General features: G+C 49.4%; 1 protein-coding gene across 1 annotated transcript in view; it reads right to left on the minus strand.

The window, feature by feature from the left end:
• Window positions 1–18730, minus strand: part of LOC144826987 (uncharacterized) — a 105819-nt gene extending 87089 nt beyond the window's left edge. The window contains exons 1-2 of the mRNA XM_078685488.1: window positions 18610–18730; window positions 7154–7344 (exon numbers count right to left, since the gene is read on the minus strand). Of these exons, the coding sequence (XP_078541614.1) occupies window positions 7154–7177 (24 nt within the window). The 5' untranslated portion in view covers window positions 7178–7344; window positions 18610–18730. The remainder of the gene's footprint in view (window positions 1–7153; window positions 7345–18609) is intronic.
• Between the last annotated feature and the right edge of the window lie 442 nt (window positions 18731–19172).

Genomic DNA, 19172 nt, shown 5'->3' on the forward strand with positions numbered 1-19172 from the left:
GCTATTCATGCAGGTTGATATTCCTAACCCTAGATATTGTGACAAACAAACTTAATGTGAATGACACTTACACTGCTTTTCTGCTGATCAGGGAGCTTGCTACACAATCCCTGCAATGTACCTTCTGTTGCAACTACTCTTGCCACCTCTGGACCTCGCGGTACCCGCTGCGCGGGTCCCGCATCGCCCGTCTTGCTGGGTGTTCAGCCGAGGAGAGGAATCCTTGCTTGGGACCTTGGACGCATCGCCAGGCGGGAGGAGAACATTGCTGCAGGGCTGCGAGCGCCAGGTGAGGGACAGGGACTCCATTTCCCAGGAGTCCCTGTGTTACCATCACCTGCACCTGGTCGCTCTCCCTGGTTGCCCCGCCCCCAAACATCGAGCTAAAGGTGCCGCCTGCCTTGGCACATTGGGAGACGCCTACACTGCTTTTCTGCTGATCAGGGAGCTTGCTGCAACGTACCTTCTGTTGCAACTACTCTTGCCACCTCTGGACCTCGCGGTACCCGCTGCGCGGGTCCCGCATCGCCCGTCTTGCTGGGTGTTCAGCCGAGGAGAGGAATCCTTGCTTGGGACCTTGGACGCATCGCCAGGCGGGAGGAGAACATTGCTGCAGGGCTGCGAGCGCCAGGTGAGGGACAGGGACTCCATTTCCCAGGAGTCCCTGTGTTACCATCACCTGCACCTGGTCGCTCTCCCTGGTTGCCCCGCCCCCAACCACCTTATCCCTTTAATAGGAATAGTCGAACCCCGCTGCGCGGGAGCGCGCGGGAGCGACCGGGAGAAGCCCCGGACAAGGGCGGGACCGTCTGTGGCCGTCCATGGTCGGACAAGGTTGGGTTGGGCCCAGACCCTTGCCAAAAATTACTTTCTGTCTCATGCTATCCATCTCGTATGGTACAAAAAGGTATTTCTACTAACTATAACAAGGGAGGGGGCTTATTGGTACCTACAGCGTAGCGTAGTGGACCTATTTACATTTACTTTTACATAACTTTCCACTCAGTCTCTCACTATGCCATTAAGATCTGGGAAAGAACGTTTAGTCCACATACAAACCTCTAAGGGCGTAGTTTCTGGCCCCCTTGACGCCTTTATCACTAGAGCCACTGGAATTTTGGAAAAAGAAATCGAAATGGTAGAACAAAGGCTGTCCCTTGATTTAGTTACCGGGAAGCGCTCCTCAATTGGTGCTCTAGCCTTTGCCAAAAGCCCAGTCTCTCATGCAGAATTTAACTGCATTTCTACCTTGGAGACAGAGGCAATAGTTCATGTGGATGGTGACGGGGTTACTATACCCCCATCCCATGACAACAGGGCACAGAAATCTTACGATAACCAGACTAGAGATGGGGATGATAGTCAGAATACTGAGGATGATGAATATAGTTTGGCCAACTCACCCCAATCTATCGACCCTATCCCACCCGATCTGACCGAGCCGACCCAAATAAGTCTAAAACCAATATCTCGGAAGAGAAAACATGTTTCGAGCCCACAGGGGGAGAAAGATCAAAAACAGCCCAAAATTGATGATACAAGTAGTGTGAGTTTACCTCTTCCTCAGTCCCCTCATGGTTTCCCAACCGTGTATTGTCCATCATTAGCTCCCCTGGGGTCATCCAATCCTTGCCCAACTTGTCTCAATAGTGATGATATCTTGTTGGTCTAAAATGGAGGCAATATTAAAAACTATTCTGCTTCCGGTCCTGGAGAGAACAAGGCTGATGACCGCTAAAATTTACGCGCTGGAAACAGTAGTAAACACCAATTTGGGTCTCCTGCAAAAACTAATAATGCCTATTCCCGGGGTGGGGGTTTGTAACTCAATACAGGGTAAAAGTCAAACAGCTGGTAAACCCTCAGTGATCCCGGTAACCAAGTCCGTACTCTCAGGGATAACCGCTGTTAATAACAAACCCTTACCAGGGGCAAAGCCCGCTGCTACCTTAACCACCCCTAGTAGAGGTCCCGCAAGGAACTTACCAAGGGATAAATACCCACCGACATCCAATCAAGCTATAGTGAACCAGCCCATGTTGAAAGGCCTGCCAAAACAATCTAATAGTACCCCAGTGCAATCACTTAATAAGGGTAAAAATAAAAATAATTTTCAATCATCCTCTAGGTCTCAGTTGGTGGGTAATACAAAGATACGCCCCTCACCTCGAGTAAACCTACCCCCAGAAGCGTTCCAATATACTATAGTTTTAACTGGTGTGGCCCCCCTAAGAGATGGCATCAAAGAGACCCAAGGGGACTTGCGGAATAAAGTCATATACTGGTTAAACAAACACCGTCCACTCCCACCATCATCCCCTACAGAAATCCTCTATGTAAGTAGAGTAGACTGGGTGGGTAAGGGCTCAAAAGACTTAGAAGGGGACTGTATTTTGATATCATTTAAAGATCCCTGGGTGGTGGACCGAATACGACGGAAAGCTAGATTTGCCCGTCAAGGCGACGTTCAAACATTGGACCTTGCCTACTTCTATCCCCACATACATACTAATTATCCAATAGGCCCTAACCTGTGGAGAGTGAGAGATGGGAGGTTTCAAGGGTCGAGAACACCCCACCCACAACAGTACCCCCTACTCTTTAATCATTTTGGAGCGCTGTCCGATTTAGAATTGGTAGATTGACTGTGTTTACCCAGCCCGACGAACAACCAAATCGATGAGAGCAGGGAAGAAGTACAAATTCCAATCAAACACTCTATGATATCAACACTGGGTAACCAGCTCACGCCATACAAAAATGCAACTATGTTGGTTCCGCCAGCAGGGGAAAGTGTGTTAATTACCAACATTGAAGAAAAAGGAGTTAGAAATATGCCCATAAGCACTACTCTATCTAATTCCCACTCCCCTCCCCATCTAGGTAATAACCCTGCAGAACTCGACACATCGACATTTAACATTGTGTCCTGGAATGTAGCTGGAGCAAAGGCTCGTTTGGATTCTGAGGATTGGTTAGAGTTTATTGACAAATATGACGTAGTGTTATTGCAAGAAACTTGGGCTACTGCACCTATATATAAAGCTGGTTTCATAAACTTCTTTAAACCTGCAATAAAGAGCAATAAAGGGCGTGCCTCGGGGGGATTGACAACGTGGGTTAAACAGGTATGGGGCTACACAATCACAGAACTCTATGAGGAAAATCCCGATATCCTGGCTATTAGGCTGAGCAAGGAAGGTGGTCAGGACATGCTTATTATTAATATCTACTCTCGTGGCCTCCCTGGTGGTCGATGCCCCCAGCTGGTGGGTGCCTCGGACAATCTTCTGGCAGGGTGGAACAAGGGAACATTTATCCTGTTAGCTGGCGACATAAATTGCACCATTGAGCCGCTTTATCTAGCTGGGGATAGCTGGGGGTCTGCAGAGGATGCCACTTGGAATATACCGGTACTAATGCACAGTAAACCTGTCAAAGCAACGGAGGCTGCTCTGAACTGGACTGCTTTTTGTCTCACCTGGGGTCTAAGGGCCGCAAATGGACGCACCCAATCGGACCTCGGTGCCAACTTTACATTTGACAATGGCCTGAGAAAAAGTCGCATAGACTACATTTTCTTAAAAATGGAATTCTGGAGTCTGATGGTTGATATGGAAATTGTCACTCGCCCCGAAAGCGATCATAACCCTCTGTCTTTGAAACTAAAGCTGTACGATGTGGCTAGACTGGAAGGTCCAGCTCCTAAGGGGCAAGGGGCTGTAACCCTATCAAATGATCGGAGGAGATTGAAATGGTCTATAATATCAGGTGATGTAACTATACAGACCAATATAGAGAATGTGGTGAAGCTTGCACTAAACAAAATGATGATAGAGGTCATTGGGAGGGGATACACTGAACCAAACAAAATTATGGGCTTGCATGAACAATGTTTTGCTGAGCTTAAGCAACTTCTCTCAAAACCATGTAAGAAGGGCGTTGGGCGTCCGCTAGCCATTCGAGCAAAATGGTATAACAAAGACTGTAGGGAGGCCCACAGTACGCTAGTTGAGAAAGTTAAATCTAGAAATATGTGTTCTGTAAAGGAGGCTAGGAAACGGTACAAAAGAGTACAGTGGGAAGCAAAGAGGGTGTGGGAGGATGATTACTGGGCGGATCTCTTGGACGCCAGCAAGTCAAACAATCAGACCAAATTCTGGGACATTGTAAAATGGGGAAAGGATGGCGACTCCCGTACTCCATCTAATCATGTGTCCCCTGAAGTCTGGATAACCTATTATTCATCCCAATTTAGCTTAGAAGATATCGACTCTCCCCCCACTTCGAATTTGTTGCATGTAATGCCCCCTCGTGATACGACCCTGACCTTTACCAATACTGAAACAGAGTTAGCCCTAGGTTTAACACAGCGGGGGAAAGCCCCTGGGTTGGACCAAATACCAGCCGATCTGTTTAAAATCAATACTGCTCTTTGGGTGCCATACTTAACAAACATAGCTAATGCTATAGCAAGGGGTGCACGCATCCTCAAAACATGGAAGGGGGCTGAGATTCTTCCTATACATAAAAAAGGAGACAGGTCTAATCCAGGCAACTATCGCCCGATTAGTTTAATCGATTGCCTCCAAAAAGTCTTTGCCCGTATGATCTTGGCCAGAGTGCAGGGGTGGTTGGACTCTGAAAAGATACTGTCTCCAATGCAGGCGGGCTTCAGATCTGGTAAGAGTACCATTGATCAGGTGTTACGATTTTGTATGATCTTTTGGAAGGTTGTTACGCTTGGCGGTGGTACCATCTTTGCCGCTTTTATAGACCTGAAGTCAGCCTTCGATCTGGTACCAAGGGGTAAATTATGGCAGGTATTGAGGGTCCTGGGTATGCCTGGTGAATTACTAGAGATGATTATCAGATTACACGAAGAGAACTACGCTAGGGTAAGGTGGGGAGAACAAGGTCAATATACGGACTCCTTTCCAGTAACTCGAGGAGTTCGTCAGGGGTGCGTTCTCGCTCCCACCCTTTTCCTACTCTTTATTGACCAAGTAGTTAAATTCTTCGTGCCCACCCACACTGATGCCCCATCCTTGGCAGGGACCAAATTCCCCATGCTGATCTTTGCCGACGACACCCTACTCCTATCTAAGACCCGGGGAGGCCTACAGCGGGCCTTGAACCGCTTTGAGGAGTTCTGTATAAAAAATGATCTCCAGATAAATGTGGGCAAAACCAAGTTCATGGTTTTAACCAGGAATAACATCGTACGTAGTAACGTACAAATGAGCGGGGTCAACTTGGAACAAGTTGAAACCATGACTTATCTGGGGGTCACTCTGGACCGTCGTCTGTCGTGGAAGGATCAAATAGCGACCCAGCAGTTAAAATTCGCCCAATTGACTGGATGTCTTTTGCGCGAGCAGAAGAAATCCATTACAAAGCGGGTCATCCCGGCCCTGAGAATTTATGACACTAAAATAAACGCTGCCACACTTTACGGGGCCGAGTTATGGGGATTTATGGATCTTTCTAGTCTTTATAGAATCCAGTGCAAATTCCTTCGGAACCTGGTAGGGCTACCACAATCCACCCCATTGATTCCCCTTTGCCATGATATGGGTTGCCCACCAATTATGGATATGGCCAGATTTAGAGTAGTGTCCACATGGAGGCGCTTGTGGACCTCCGATCTTGCACTCTTTGCAAAGGAGTTAGCAGAAGTGAGGTCCATGGGGGGTTCTGAACGAATCCCATGGCTTCGCTCGGTGAAAAAGAGCCTGCATGACATGGGCTTAATACATCTGTGGGTGTCCCCAGGTACTAATACCTTTCCATCTAAAAAAGAATTCAAAGAACTATTTTGGGCTTCAACCCGTCTCTCCTTGGTAACCGCTTCCAGTTCTGGAAGTCTAACGGGAAGATTTCTAAGCTTTAAGTTGGATCCCTCCCGTGAGACCTACTGGGATTCCATCACCAGACCACTGGATAAGAAACTTTATCATCAGTTTCGAGTGGGTGCCCTACCTTTGAATTCATTTACTTCATCCTGGGGTACAACCTCTTCTAGCTCTTGTAGCTGGTGCCCAGATCATAAAGAAACAGAGGGTCATCTACTGTTTGCTTGTCCCCAGTATTCAGAACCCCGCTCAACATGGCTAAAACCCCTATTCAAACGCCTTTCTTGTAGAAAGTCTTCCGATGCAATCTGGGTCTTGAAAACCAATACCTCTGAAATTTTTGTGATATGCTTGGCCACATTTTTAGGTTGGGCATGGGCAATTAGGGCTAGAAGGAACCTATCTTCATCTTAATTATATTTTGTAAGATCTTGTCTTTTTTTAAATGTGCTAAAATTTTGCTTTTTTAGTTTCAGGTTTATTTATGTCTTGTAAAACCGACAAAGTTTAATAATTAGTTTTAACTGTGATCTTAGTGTAAATTTAATAATATGTCTATTGGTTTTTCATATAATCTTTTATACAGTGGTTGTTTTGTCTTGTAAATGTTTTCATTTTGTCTTTTATGATTTTATTATCGAAATAAAGACACTAAAACCTGAACCTGAAACCTGACACTTCAGAAGGCGGTTCCTCGCTATGTATTTTTGTGTTAATTACAGGAACTCTGGCAACATCTTAAAGCTTCCTCTAGCCAGACCTATAAAGGAATGACGATTGTTTCACTTCTTGGATATATATTCAATATGTTTTTTTTATGGGATCCCACAATCATTTGTCTAAAGCTGATTGAATCAAATTCCTAAGTTTAAAAAAATGCAGTGAGTGATGAACAGAAAGTAAATGAAATGTACTACTTATACAAAAAATAATAATACACAGGTGTAATAGGCGGAGGTCCAGTAGCGGAGGTGTATATTGTATATATGACTGTTTATTTGTCTTAGATGCAGGTAAGTTCCAGTAGTAAGCCTCAATGAGAAGCCCCACCAGGACCAGCTTCGCACTCCTCCGGCACCTAAACATTCCAACGCAGCACTCAGACTGGCTGAGGAGCAGGTTATGACAACAGGGTGGACTTAAATAGCCAGTCATGCATAATTACAATACACCTCTGTCCCAGGACAGTCACAACAAATGGGTTACCTAGGCTTTCGCTCCAACTGCCTCCTGGCAGAAATGTTTTCGAGGACTATAGTCTATCTCTAAAAATACAAAAGGTGCGACCCATCCCCTACCTGAGCAGTGACCGGTGCAGACATTTCCAGACTCCTGTATCCTGAAGAGTGGGCACATGCTCCAGATGCAGCAGGGCGTGGTGAGAGTTAGGTCATATCACCCCAATTCCGAGCTGCAAGATTAAAGGACGCAGCCTCCAGTGTTCGATGAAGTATCGATGGTGCGGGTTCGGGTACGAAGGACACACTGCCTGCATCCAGGAAAGAAATGTAGGATGTGCTTAGTGTGCAGCCAGTACTAATACAAGTTGTTTTAATCACATTAAATAACAGCTGTCCTATCTGGGCCATGGAGATGAGCACATCTTCAGCTAGAAGCCTTGCTAATATGGGACTGCTGCACAGGTAGATGTCCTGCTTCCTGCTTGCAGGAGCAGAGGATGCAGCAGGTGCTATGGAGGGTTTGGGGCAGTATGCAATGGCCGCCATTTGCACAGACACACAGACTCCTTTCTGAAGGCTAAAGAAGGTTCAAAAGGCTCACTGGAGCTTGCAGTAGCCTGGGTCTGTAATCGAAGATCAGGTGCACAGACACACTGGTCCCTTCACTACAGGGTATGAAAGGAGCAGATAATCGGGCACCTTAGGTCTTAAGGAGGGCGTGTGAGGTGCATACATGTGCCCAGTTTCACAGACAGATACATTCCTTCCAATCTACACAGCAAGGTGACAGATTGAGGTCTGACCAAAAATATTTATATATGACTAGTCGCCTTCTGTAATTATAGATATATGGAATTAATAGATGGATAATAGTGAATTATAGGGATGTTTTTCACTGAGAGGTTCAGAGTGATTTCAAATAGAAAACAAGAGCAAAGCTTGATTTGTTTGTGTTGTGACTCAGAATCCCGATATGGAAAAAATGCTTGTAATTGACTTTTTACCCATCTATAATGTATGTTATGTATTGCTGCCCAAATCCATCTGCCCTGCTTTAACTGGCTTTGCAGGGGCAGAGAAAAATTGGGGGGGTTAGGGGGGGCATACATAACATCCCTGTCTCAAAAGTAAAAAACAAGCATTTACAATGCAACGGTCTCGCCTTTGCAAAAGTTAGCGCTTTTGGCATTGTAAATGACAAATGTTTTATTTATGTGTTGGTTTTGGAAACAGATAAATAAATGGCATTGTCATGAGCAGTAGAGAGTGAGTAGTAGAGAGTGAGTAGTAGAGAGAGTAGTAGAGAGTAATAGTGAGTAGTAGAGAGAGTAGTAGTGAGTAGTAGAGAGTGAGTAGAGAGTAGTAAGTGAGTAGTAGAGTGTGTAGTAGAGAGTAGTGAGTGTGTAGTAGAGAGTAGTGAGTGTGTAGTAGAGACTAGTGAGTGTGTAGTAGAGAGTGTGTAGTAGAGAGTGTGTAGTAGAGAGTGTGTAGTAGAGAGTGTGTAGTAGAGAGTGAGCAGTAGAGACTAGTGAGTGTGTAGTAGAGTGGTGAGTGTGTAGTAGAGTGGTGAGTGTGTAGTAGAGTGTGTAGTAGAGTGTGTAGGAGAATGTGTAGTAGGGAGTGTAGTAGAGTGTGTAGTAGAGAGTGTGTAGTAGAGAGTAGTGAGTGTGTAGTAGAGAGTGTGTAATACAGAATGTGAAGTAGAGAGATTGAAGTAGAGAGATTGAAGTAGAGAGATTGAAGTAGAGAGATTGAGGTAGAGAGATTGAATTAGAGAGATTGAGGTAGAGAGATTGAAGTAGAGAGTGTGGAGTAGAGAGTGTGGAGTAGAGAGTGGAGAGTCTGTAGTAGAGTGTAGTAGAAAGTAGTGAGTGTGTAGTAGAGTAGTAGAGAATGTGTAGTAGAGTAGTAGAGAGTAGTAGAGGGTGTGTAGTAGAGTGTGTAGTAGAGCGTGTGTGTAGCAGAGTGTGTAGTAGAGTGTAGTAGAGTGTGTAGTGTAGAGTGTGTAGTAGAGAGTGTGTAGTAGAGAGTGTGTAATGTAGAGTATGTAATGTAGAGTGTGTAATGTAGAGTGTGTAATGTAGAGTGTGTAATGTAGAGTGTGTAATGTAGAGTGTGTAATGTAGAGTGTGTAATGTAGAGTGTGTAATGTAGAGTGTGTAATGTAGAGTGTGTAATGTAGAGTGTGTAGTAGAGTGTGTAGTAGAGTGTGTAGTAGAGTGTGTAGTAGAGTGTGTAGTAGAGTGTGTAGTAGAGTGTGTAGTAGGGAGTGTAGTAAGTAGTGACTGTAGTAGATAGTGTGTAGTAGAGAGTGTCTAGTATAGAGTGTGTCGAAGAGAGTAGTGGCTGTAGTAGTGAGTGTGTAGTGAGTGTGTAGTAGAGTGTGTAGTAGAGAGTAGTGACTGTAGTAGAGAGTGTGTAGTAGTGTGTAGTAGAGAGTAGTGACTGTAGTAGAGTGTGTAGTACAGTGTGTAGTAGAGAGTTGTGACTGTAGTAGATAGTGTGTAGTAGAGAGTGTCTAGTATAGAGTGTGTCGAAGAGAGTAGTGGCTGTAGTAGTGAGTGTGTAGTGAGTGTGTAGTAGAGAGTAGTGACTGTAGTAGAGAGTGGGTAGTAGTGTGTAGTAGAGAGTAGTGACTGTAGTAGAGTGTGTAGTACAGTGTGTAGTAGAGAGTAGCGACTGTAGTAGAGAGTGTGTAGTAGAGTGTGTAGTAGAGAGTGTGTAGTAGAGTGTGTAGTAGAGAGTAGAGTGCGTAGCAGAGAGTAGTGACTGTAGTAGAGAGTGTGTAGTAGAGTGTGTAGTAGAGAGTGTGTAGTAGAGTGTAGTAGAGAGTAGAGTGCGTAGCAGAGAGTAGTGACTGTAGTAGAGAGTGTGTAGCAGAATGTGTAGTAGAGAGTAGTGACTGTAGTAGGGAGTGTGTAGTAGAGAGTAGTGACTGTAGTAGAGAGTGTGTAGTAGAGAGTGTGTAGTAGAGAGTGTGCAGTGATTTGAGTTTTACATCAAATTAAAAACGGGAACGGAACAAACTCATCCTATACATTATTGTGGTAGGTGCCCACGCATATAGGGTTAAATGATGCGTTAGATGCCACAGGTCCCACCAACACGCTTCCTTTATGATAGGAGAATGCCCAACATCGCGGAGATTTGCTCTCTGCTCTTCCCGGATATTTGTATTTTCAAATGTATAATGTTATCCTGCTAAACGAAGACGATGCTCAAACTATAAAAGAAGAGGGTTTCACAGATATGTTAGTCCTTCCGGGCAAACGAAATGACCCAAAGAAAGATCAAGTGACAGTTTAGAGCTCCAAGTGAGTCTTAATAAAATCAGTGTCTGGAACGCATAGCATCAAAAAACGAGCGGGGCATCAAACTGCAGTGTCATTCAATCAAAGCTTCAAGGCTTCTGAGCGCTAGCCGAGAATTATTTTTTGTGAAGCACTAATCACTGTGGAAGGTGCCCCTGCTATCCCAGATGTGAGAAGTCAGTCTGATATGAAAATAAGCAGTATTTGGAATGAATGTATTTGGCAGGGGGAAGGTGGGGCGGCGCAAGACCGTACTGACGAGTGAACAGGAGCCATTTTGTACCGAGTGATTCTGCCTGTGTGCATGTAGACAAACCAGGCAGCAGCATGAGCATGTGATTCGGTAAAATAACAAGCATTTACAATGCAATGGTTTTGCCTTTGTTAAAGTTAGAGCTATTGGCATTGCTCTTGACACTCTGAAGCTCCACTCTGCATTCTGAAGCTCCACTCTGCACTCTGAAGCTCCACTCTGCACTCTGAAGCTCCACTCTGCACTCTGAAGCTCCACTCTGCACTCTGAAGCTCCACTCTGAAGCTCCACTCTGAAGCTCCACTCTGAAGCTCCACTCTGAATCTGAACTCTGAAGCTCCACTCTGAATCTGCACTCTGAAGCTCCACTCTGCACTCTGAAGCTCCACTCTGAATCTGAACTCTGAAGCTCCACTCTGAATCTGCACTCTGCACTCTGAATTTGCACTCTGAATCTCCACTCTGCACTCTGAATCTCCACTCTGCACTCTGAAGCTCCACTCTGAAGCTCCACTCTGCACTCTGAAGCTCCACTCTGCACTCTGAAGCTCCACTCTGAAGCTCCACTCTGAAGCTCCACTCTGAAGCTCCACTCTGAATCTGAACTCTGAAGCTCCACTCTGAATCTGCACTCTGAAGCTCCACTCTGCACTCTGAAGCTCCACTCTGAATCTGAACTCTGAAGCTCCACTCTGAATCTGCACTCTGCACTCTGAATTTGCACTCTGAATCTCCACTCTGCACTCTGAATCTCCACTCTGCACTCTGAAGCTCCACTCTGAATCTCCACTCTGCACTCTGAAGCTCCACTCTGAATCTCCACTCTGCACTCTGAAGCTCCACTCTGAATCTCCACTCTGCACTCTGAAGCTCCACTCTGAATCTCCACTCTGCACTCTGAAGCTCCACTCTGCACTCTGAATCTCAACTCTGAAGCTCCACTCTCCACTCTGAATCTCCACTCTGAAGCTCCACTCTCCACTCTGAATCTCCACTCTGAAGCTCCACTCTCCACTCTGAATCTCCACTCTGAATCTCCACTCTCCACTCTGAAGCTCCACTCTGAAGCTCCACTCCACTCTGAAGCTCCACTCCGAATCTGCACTCCGAATCTGCACTCTGAATCTGCACTCTGCACTCTGAAGCTCCACTCTGAAGCTCCACTCTGAAGCTCCACTCTGAAGCTCCACTCTGAAGCTCCACTCTGAAGCTCCACTCTGAAGCTCCACTCTGAAGCTCCACTCTGCACTCTGAAGCTCCACTCTGAAGCTCCACTCTGCACTCTGAAGCTCCACTCTGAAGCTCCACTCTGCACTCTGAAGCTCCACTCTGCACTCTGAAGCTCCACTCTGCACTCTGAAGCTCCACTCTGAAGCTCCACTCCGAAGCTCCACTCTGAAGCTCCACTCCGAAGCTCCACTCTGAAGCTCCACTCTGAAGCTCCACTCCGAAGCTCCACTCCGAAGCTCCACTCTGAAGCTCCACTCTGAAGCTCCACTCTGAAGCTCCACTCTGAAGCTCCACTCTGCACTCTGAAGCTCCGCTCTGAAGCTCCACTCTGAAGCTCCACTCTGAAGCTCCACTCTGAAGCTCCACTCTGAAGCTCCACTCTGAAGCTCCACTCTGAAGCTCCACTCTGAAGCTCCGCTCTGAAGCTCCGCTCTGAAGCTCCGCTCTGAAGCTCCACTCTGAAGCTCCACTCTGAAGCTCCACTCTGAAGCTCCACTCTGAAGCTCCACTCTGAAGCTCCACTCTGCACTCTGAAGCTCCGCTCTGAAGCTCCGCTCTGAAGCTCCACTCTGAAGCTCCACTCTGAAGCTCCACTCTGAAGCTCCACTCTGAAGCTCCACTCTGAAGCTCCACTCTGAAGCTCCACTCTGCACTCTGAAGCTCCACTCTGAAGCTCCACTCTGCACTCTGAAGCTCCACTCTGAAGCTCCACTCTGCACTCTGAAGCTCCACTCTGAAGCTCCACTCTGCACTCTGAAGCTCCACTCTGAAGCTCCACTCTGCACTCTGAAGCTCCACTCTGAAGCTCCACTCTGCACTCTGAAGCTCCACTCTGCACTCTGAAGCTCCACTCTGCACTCTGAAGCTCCACTCTGCACTCTGAAGCTCCACTCTGAAGCTCCGCTCTGAAGCTCCACTCTGAAGCTCCACTCTGAAGCTCCACTCTGAAGCTCCACTCTGAAGCTCCACTCTGAAGCTCCACTCTGCACTCTGAAGCTCCACTCTGAAGCTCCGCTCTGAAGCTCCGCTCTGAAGCTCCACTCTGAAGCTCCACTCTGAAGCTCCACTCTGAAGCTCCACTCTGAAGCTCCACTCTGAAGCTCCACTCTGAAGCTCCACTCTGAAGCTCCACTCTGCACTCTGAAGCTCCACTCTGAAGCTCCACTCTGCACTCTGAAGCTCCACTCTGAATCTGCACTCTGAAGCTCCACTCTGAATCTGCACTCTGAAGCTCCACTCTGAATCTGCACTCTGAAGCTCCACTCTGCACTCTGAAGCTCCACTCTGAAGCTCCACTCTGCACTCTGAAGCTCCACTCTGAAGCTCCACTCTGCACTCTGAAGCTCCACTCTGAAGCTCCACTCTGCACTCTGAAGCTCCACTCTGCACTCTGAAGCTCCACTCTGAAGCTCCGCTCTGAAGCTCCGCTCTGAAGCTCCACTCTGAAGCTCCACTCTGAAGCTCCACTCTGAAGCTCCACTCTGCACTCTGAAGCTCCACTCTGAAGCTCCACTCTGCACTCTGAAGCTCCACTCTGAAGCTCCACTCTGCACCTTGAAGCTCCACTCTGAAGCTCCACTCTGCACTCTGAAGCTCCACTCTGAAGCTCCGCTCTGAAGCTCCACTCTGAAGCTCCACTCTGAAGCTCCACTCTGAAGCTCCACTCTGAAGCTCCACTCTGCACTCTGAAGCTCCACTCTGAAGCTCCACTCTGCACTCTGAAGCTCCACTCTGAATCTGCACTCTGAATCTGCACTCTGAATCTGCACTCTGAAGCTCCACTCTGCACTCTGAAGCTCCACTCTGCACTCTGAAGCTCCACTCTGAAGCTCCACTCTGAAGCTCCACTCTGCACTCTGAAGCTCCACTCTGAAGCTCCACTCTGCACTCTGAAGCTCCACTCTGAAGCTCCACTCTGCACTCTGAAGCTCCACTCTGAAGCTCCACTCTGAAGCTCCACTCTGAAGCTCCACTCTGCACTCTGAAGCTCCACTCTGAAGCTCCACTCTGAAGCTCCACTCTGCACTCTGAAGCTCCACTCTGAAGCTCCACTCTGAAGCTCCACTCTGCACTCTGAAGCTCCACTCTGAAGCTCCACTCTGAAGCTCCACTCTGCACTCTGAAGCTCCACTCTGAAGCTCCACTCTGCACTCTGAAGCTCCACTCTGAAGCTCCACTCTGAAGCTCCACTCTGCACTCTGAAGCTCCACTCTGAAGCTCCACTCTGAAGCTCCACTCTGCACTCTGAAGCTCCACTCTGAAGCTCCACTCTGAAGCTCCACTCTGAAGCTCCACTCTGAAGCTCCACTCTGCACTCTGAAGCTCCACTCTGAAGCTCCACTCTGAAGCTCCACTCTGAAGCTCCACTCTGAAGCTCCACTCTGAAGCTCCACTCTGAAGCTCCACTCTGAAGCTCCACTCTGCACTCTGAAGCTCCACTCTGAAGCTCCACTCTGAAGCTCCACTCTGAAGCTCCACTCTGAAGCTCCACTCTGAAGCTCCACTCTGCACTCTGAAGCTCCACTCTGAAGCTCCACTCTGCACTCTGAAGCTCCACTCTGAAGCTCCACTCTGAAGCTCCACTCTGAAGCTCCACTCTGAAGCTCCACTCTGCACTCTGAAGCTCCACTCTGCACTCTGAAGCTCCACTCTGCACTCTGAAGCTCCACTCTGCACTCTGAAGCTCCACTCTGAAGCTCCACTCTGCAGCTCCACTCTGCAGCTCCACTCTGCAGCTCCACTCTGCAGCTCCACTCTGAAGCTCCACTCTGAAGCTCCACTCTGCACTCTGAAGCTCCACTCTGCACTCTGAAGCTCCACTCTGCACTCTGAAGCTCCACTCTGCACTCTGAAGCTCCACTCTGCACTCTGAAGCTCCACTCTGAAGCTCCACTCTGCAGCTCCACTCTGAAGCTCCACTCTGAAGCTCCACTCTGCAGCTCCACTCTGAAGCTCCACTCTGAAGCTCCACTCTGAAGCTCCACTCTGAAGCTTCACTCTGAAGCTTCACTCTGCACTCTGAAGCTCCACTCTGAAGCTCCACTCTGAAGCTCCACTCTGAAGCTCCACTCTGAAGCTCCACTCTGAAGCTCCACTCTGCACTCTGAAGCTCCACTCTGAAGCTCCACTCTGAAGCTCCACTCTGCACTCTGAAGCTCCACTCGGAAGCTCCACTCTGAAGCTCCACTCTGAAGCTCCACTCGGAAGCTCCACTCGGAAGCTCCACTCGGAAGCTCCACTCGGAAGGGGCAAAGATCGGAGCATCACGGAACTAAAACAAATATAAACAAGGCAGTGAGTGCAGCACCGCCTTAGCAGTGGGATAGCAGCCTTGTTAACATCGGAGCAGCCCCTGCGCCCGGCCTCAAAACAATAAAGGCAACTCTAGAATGCAGATTTACCTGTATCCCGCAAGTGATGTACGCAGATGGGAAAGAAACAAATAGCAACCTTGGAGAGCTGGCGGGGCAGGCAAACACAGCATCGGGAGACGCAATATAAATAAAATAACAGCTAGTATCAAATTATACAAAAGCCCAACGTAACGAATTGCTCAAAAAAGTCAAACATCATGTGTACATGAAGACGCAATATAAATTAAAAAAAAAAAACAGCCACCAACAGATTAAAGAAAAGCCCCCCCATAGCGGATCGGTAAATAAACTCCAAACGCATCTGTTTATGCAGCATCACACAACCCACATGCCCGTAATATTAAACAAACAAGTGATAGCCGCAAACCTTATCATTTAAATTAGTTAAAAAGCCGTTGTCCGAGCACCCGTGAATTGCCTGAGAGCTGGGGTACAAGCCTTCGCCAATGCAGAACGGGCACAGAGAGGCAGCCTGCTGTGGCGGAGCGCAAAATGATGCCCCCCCTGCAGAATGCGAAGAGGCCCCGAGGCTCTTGAGTATAAAGCATGCCTCGCAGATATGTAATGAGCTTGGGCTGAATAGGATCCCCCCGAAAGGCTGCAGGGTTTCTGCATGTTAGCCCCTAAAGAGCGGTAACATTATTAAAGCCGGTTTATGAGGTAATGGACAAAGTAAATGACTTCAACTAAAAAGGGTGTAAAAAAGGGCCGTGTCTTGATTTCGAGTGCTCGATCTGTTTATGAATTATGTGATGACTCGGTTCAGATATGGGGTCCAGGATCAGTACATATCCAAACGCCTTACGCTATCGGCTTGGATAGAAAGTATTGTAACCAAACTCGAGGGGACTTCAGAAGTACAGTGCCATAAAATTCAGCCATCAATGTTTAAAACTAAATAAAAAGGTAGCGTCCCAAAAAAATAAATAAATAAATACCGCCTTCGGGTAAAGTCCGCGCTATATAAAAATGCATAAATAACTAACTAAATACATACCGCAAATCACTGCCGTCACTCTGCCGGCCTGCGACCAGGAAGTCAGGCAGGCCGGCGCGTCAACAGGAAACAGGAAGTAGGAGGGCGGGAGCCTACCCCGCCTCCCACGGAAGAGCCGCGATTGGACGGAGCCGCCGTGTTTGGAGCACCGGAGCAGGCAGGAGCCTACCCTGCGCCCCGGTGCAGAAGGAGGGAAGAAGAGTCCTGCTGCCGGGCCCTGCAGCTGAGGAGAGCCGCCGCACGAAGGAAGCCGGTGAGTGCGTTGCTGAGCGGGGAAGGGGGAGGCGGGGGGCGCGGGGAAGGGGGAGGCGGGGGGCGCGGGGAAGGGGGAGGCGGGGGGCGCGGGGAAAGCATGTGCGGGCGGGCGGGCTTTGTATGTATGTGTGCGTGCGTGTGACTGTGGGGGAGGGGGGTGTGTGTGTGTGAGCGAGTGTCTGTGTGCCTGTATGTGTGTGCCTGCGTGTGCATGCGCTCGCCTGTGTGTGCGTGCGTGCGTGCATGCAGAGGGGTGGGGGCTGCCTGCCTGCGTCTGTAAAAGCAAGGGCTGTGAGTTACTCTGCGCATGCGCGGGGGCAAGCCTGTTCATTCCAAGCCAGCCTCAGCCAGCCTCGGGAAAAACGAAAGTAATAAAAAAGCGAAACTGACACTGCCACTGCAGACAATGCTGCTCGCTCCCGAGGTGAAATCCGGCACTGAAAACGCTCGTAACACTTTGGTGTCCACTCTCCTAAAAACGGATCACATTAGTTGTCGAGCTGACAGCATTCATGCTTCGCATGAATGCTAACGTCAGCTCGACCTAATAAGTACCTTGCCTGCCATGCTTCAACAGGCCCCACCCCCTTCCCTGCCTTCCTTCTGCTCTGGCAGCTGTGCTTTCTGCCACAGCAGATAAGCTGCCCTGCATGGACCGACGACTCGAAGACAGCTCGCGCAGCCGGGCCTGGAAGGCCTCATGGCGTAGCAACAGCACGTAATAGGTTTTGTATCAACTGTTGCAACGTCATAGTGATGAGATATGACGTTTAGAAACAGAAATAAACATTAGGTTTTCTACCAGAGTTATATACAACAACTTAAATGATTAAATGTAATCCACCAGAAGAATGAACACTGCTTCAGACTGAGTCAAGCATTTCCATGATCAACTCTGTGCGGTCCAGGCGTATGTGATGGAGAACAGGTTGAAATCGGTAGTGAAAGGTCAGGGCTACAGGCATGAGCACTGTTCCCTGGCTGCAGACTCGTGTATGTGCAATGGATGCTGCAGAGGTTAAACGCGGTTAGCAAGTCGATCCTTTAAGGATACATGCCGGCATTATAGAAGAGGAAAGAGGGAGATTTAAAAAGAAGTTAATGTATTCCCCCCATTAACTGCTATTGAAGCTGAGGCAGTTCAGGCAGGAAACAGAGAAAGAAAGCTTTTTGGGGGGCTTCAAAAATCAGTTGTATTGATGTAAGCAACAGGAATGAGATACACATACCACTCCCTCCCCTGTGTGCACATTATCAGGCGAGGGGCAGCTGCACACATTGCAGCATGGGTCTGTCTGCATGCTCAGGTGCCTCGGGGGTTGGATCTGGCGGGGGCTCATACGGGGGGGGGCCTGGTGCACAGGACACAGAGGGGGGTCTGCAGACACTTGGACTGCAGGTGCAGTGGGGCTATGGTGGGAGGGGGGCTTCCCGTGGGGGGGGCGGGTGCACAGGACACAGAGGGGGGTCTGCAGACACTTGGACTGCAGGTGCAGTGGGGCTATGGTGGGAGGGGGGCTTCCCGTGGGGGGGGCGGGTGCACAGGACACAGAGGGGGGGTCTGCAGACACTTGGACTACAGGTGCAGTGGGGTCTGGTGGGAGGGGGGCTTCCCGTGGGGGGGCGGGTGCACAGGACACAGAGGGTGGGTCTGCAGACACTTGGACTACAGGTGCAGTGGGGTCTGGTGGGAGGGGGGCTTCCCGTGGGGGGGGGCGGGTGCACAGGACACAGAGGGGGGTCTGCAGACACTTGGGCTGCAGGTGCAGCGGGCTCTGGTGGGAGGGGGGCTTCCTTTAGGCTGGAGGGGGAGCACAGGGTGGAGGAGCTCTATAGACGGCGGGCTCCACGCTGAGCCCCCTGGCACAGTGCGGGGGGCTGGGGGGGGGCTCCCTGCAGGCCGTGCGGGGGCAAAGGATACCCGAGGCGGGGTGGGGGGGGGCTGCCTGTACGGTCAGGGAGACAGTGTCCGGACTACACTGGATTGCGGGAGAGGCGCTACCTGTGCAGGGGCGTGAGATAGGAGGGGGGGGGGGGCAAGGAGGAAGAGGATAGAGTGGGTGTAGGGAGCAAAGACCAGCTGCACTGCGGGGGTCGGGGGGGGTGCATGGGGCCAGGTTTGGAGCCCCCGTACACACACAGCGCTTCCTCACCGAGGGTGCATGCAGGGGGGGGGTCTGCCCCTCGGACACCCCGCACGTGCCGCGATTGTCGTACTCCTCTTCTGCACCCGGGGGAGCGCGAGCATCACTGCCTGTGCTGTCGCTGCCCCCGCCCCGGAAGTACCTCTGTTGTCACACCGCAGCGAAGCTAAGCACCAGAAAGATAAGATGGCATTCTTCCGGGGTCATTCGATGACCCGTGCGCTCCCACGGCCGGTGTTCTAAGTATATTTCCACCCCCGTCGTTTTGTACACCCCCTACGTCAGAGGGGTGCGGATACATGCAGGTTCTGTTCTGCCTGTGTATTCGCGCTCCCCCGTCTGGCTGTGTACCCTGTCCTTGCGCATGCGTGAACAGGCTCGCTAATCCCACGGGCGCCTGGAAGCCAGGATGGCAGCGCTGCTGCTGAGGAGGTGGAAAGAGGCTTCTTCAGCAGCGCGGGCTGCACCTGGCCGCACTATGCTTTAAGATGCCCCTTGGTTCAGCTCCCCCCTTTCCCTAGGGGAGGGGAGTAGTGATAGGGAATGGAGGCAGGGAAGGAGCTGGGCCAGCA

The sequence above is a fragment of the Lissotriton helveticus genome, chromosome 1_1, assembly GCF_964261635.1.
Source record: "Lissotriton helveticus chromosome 1_1, aLisHel1.1, whole genome shotgun sequence".
Lineage (NCBI taxonomy): Eukaryota > Metazoa > Chordata > Amphibia > Caudata > Salamandridae > Lissotriton > Lissotriton helveticus.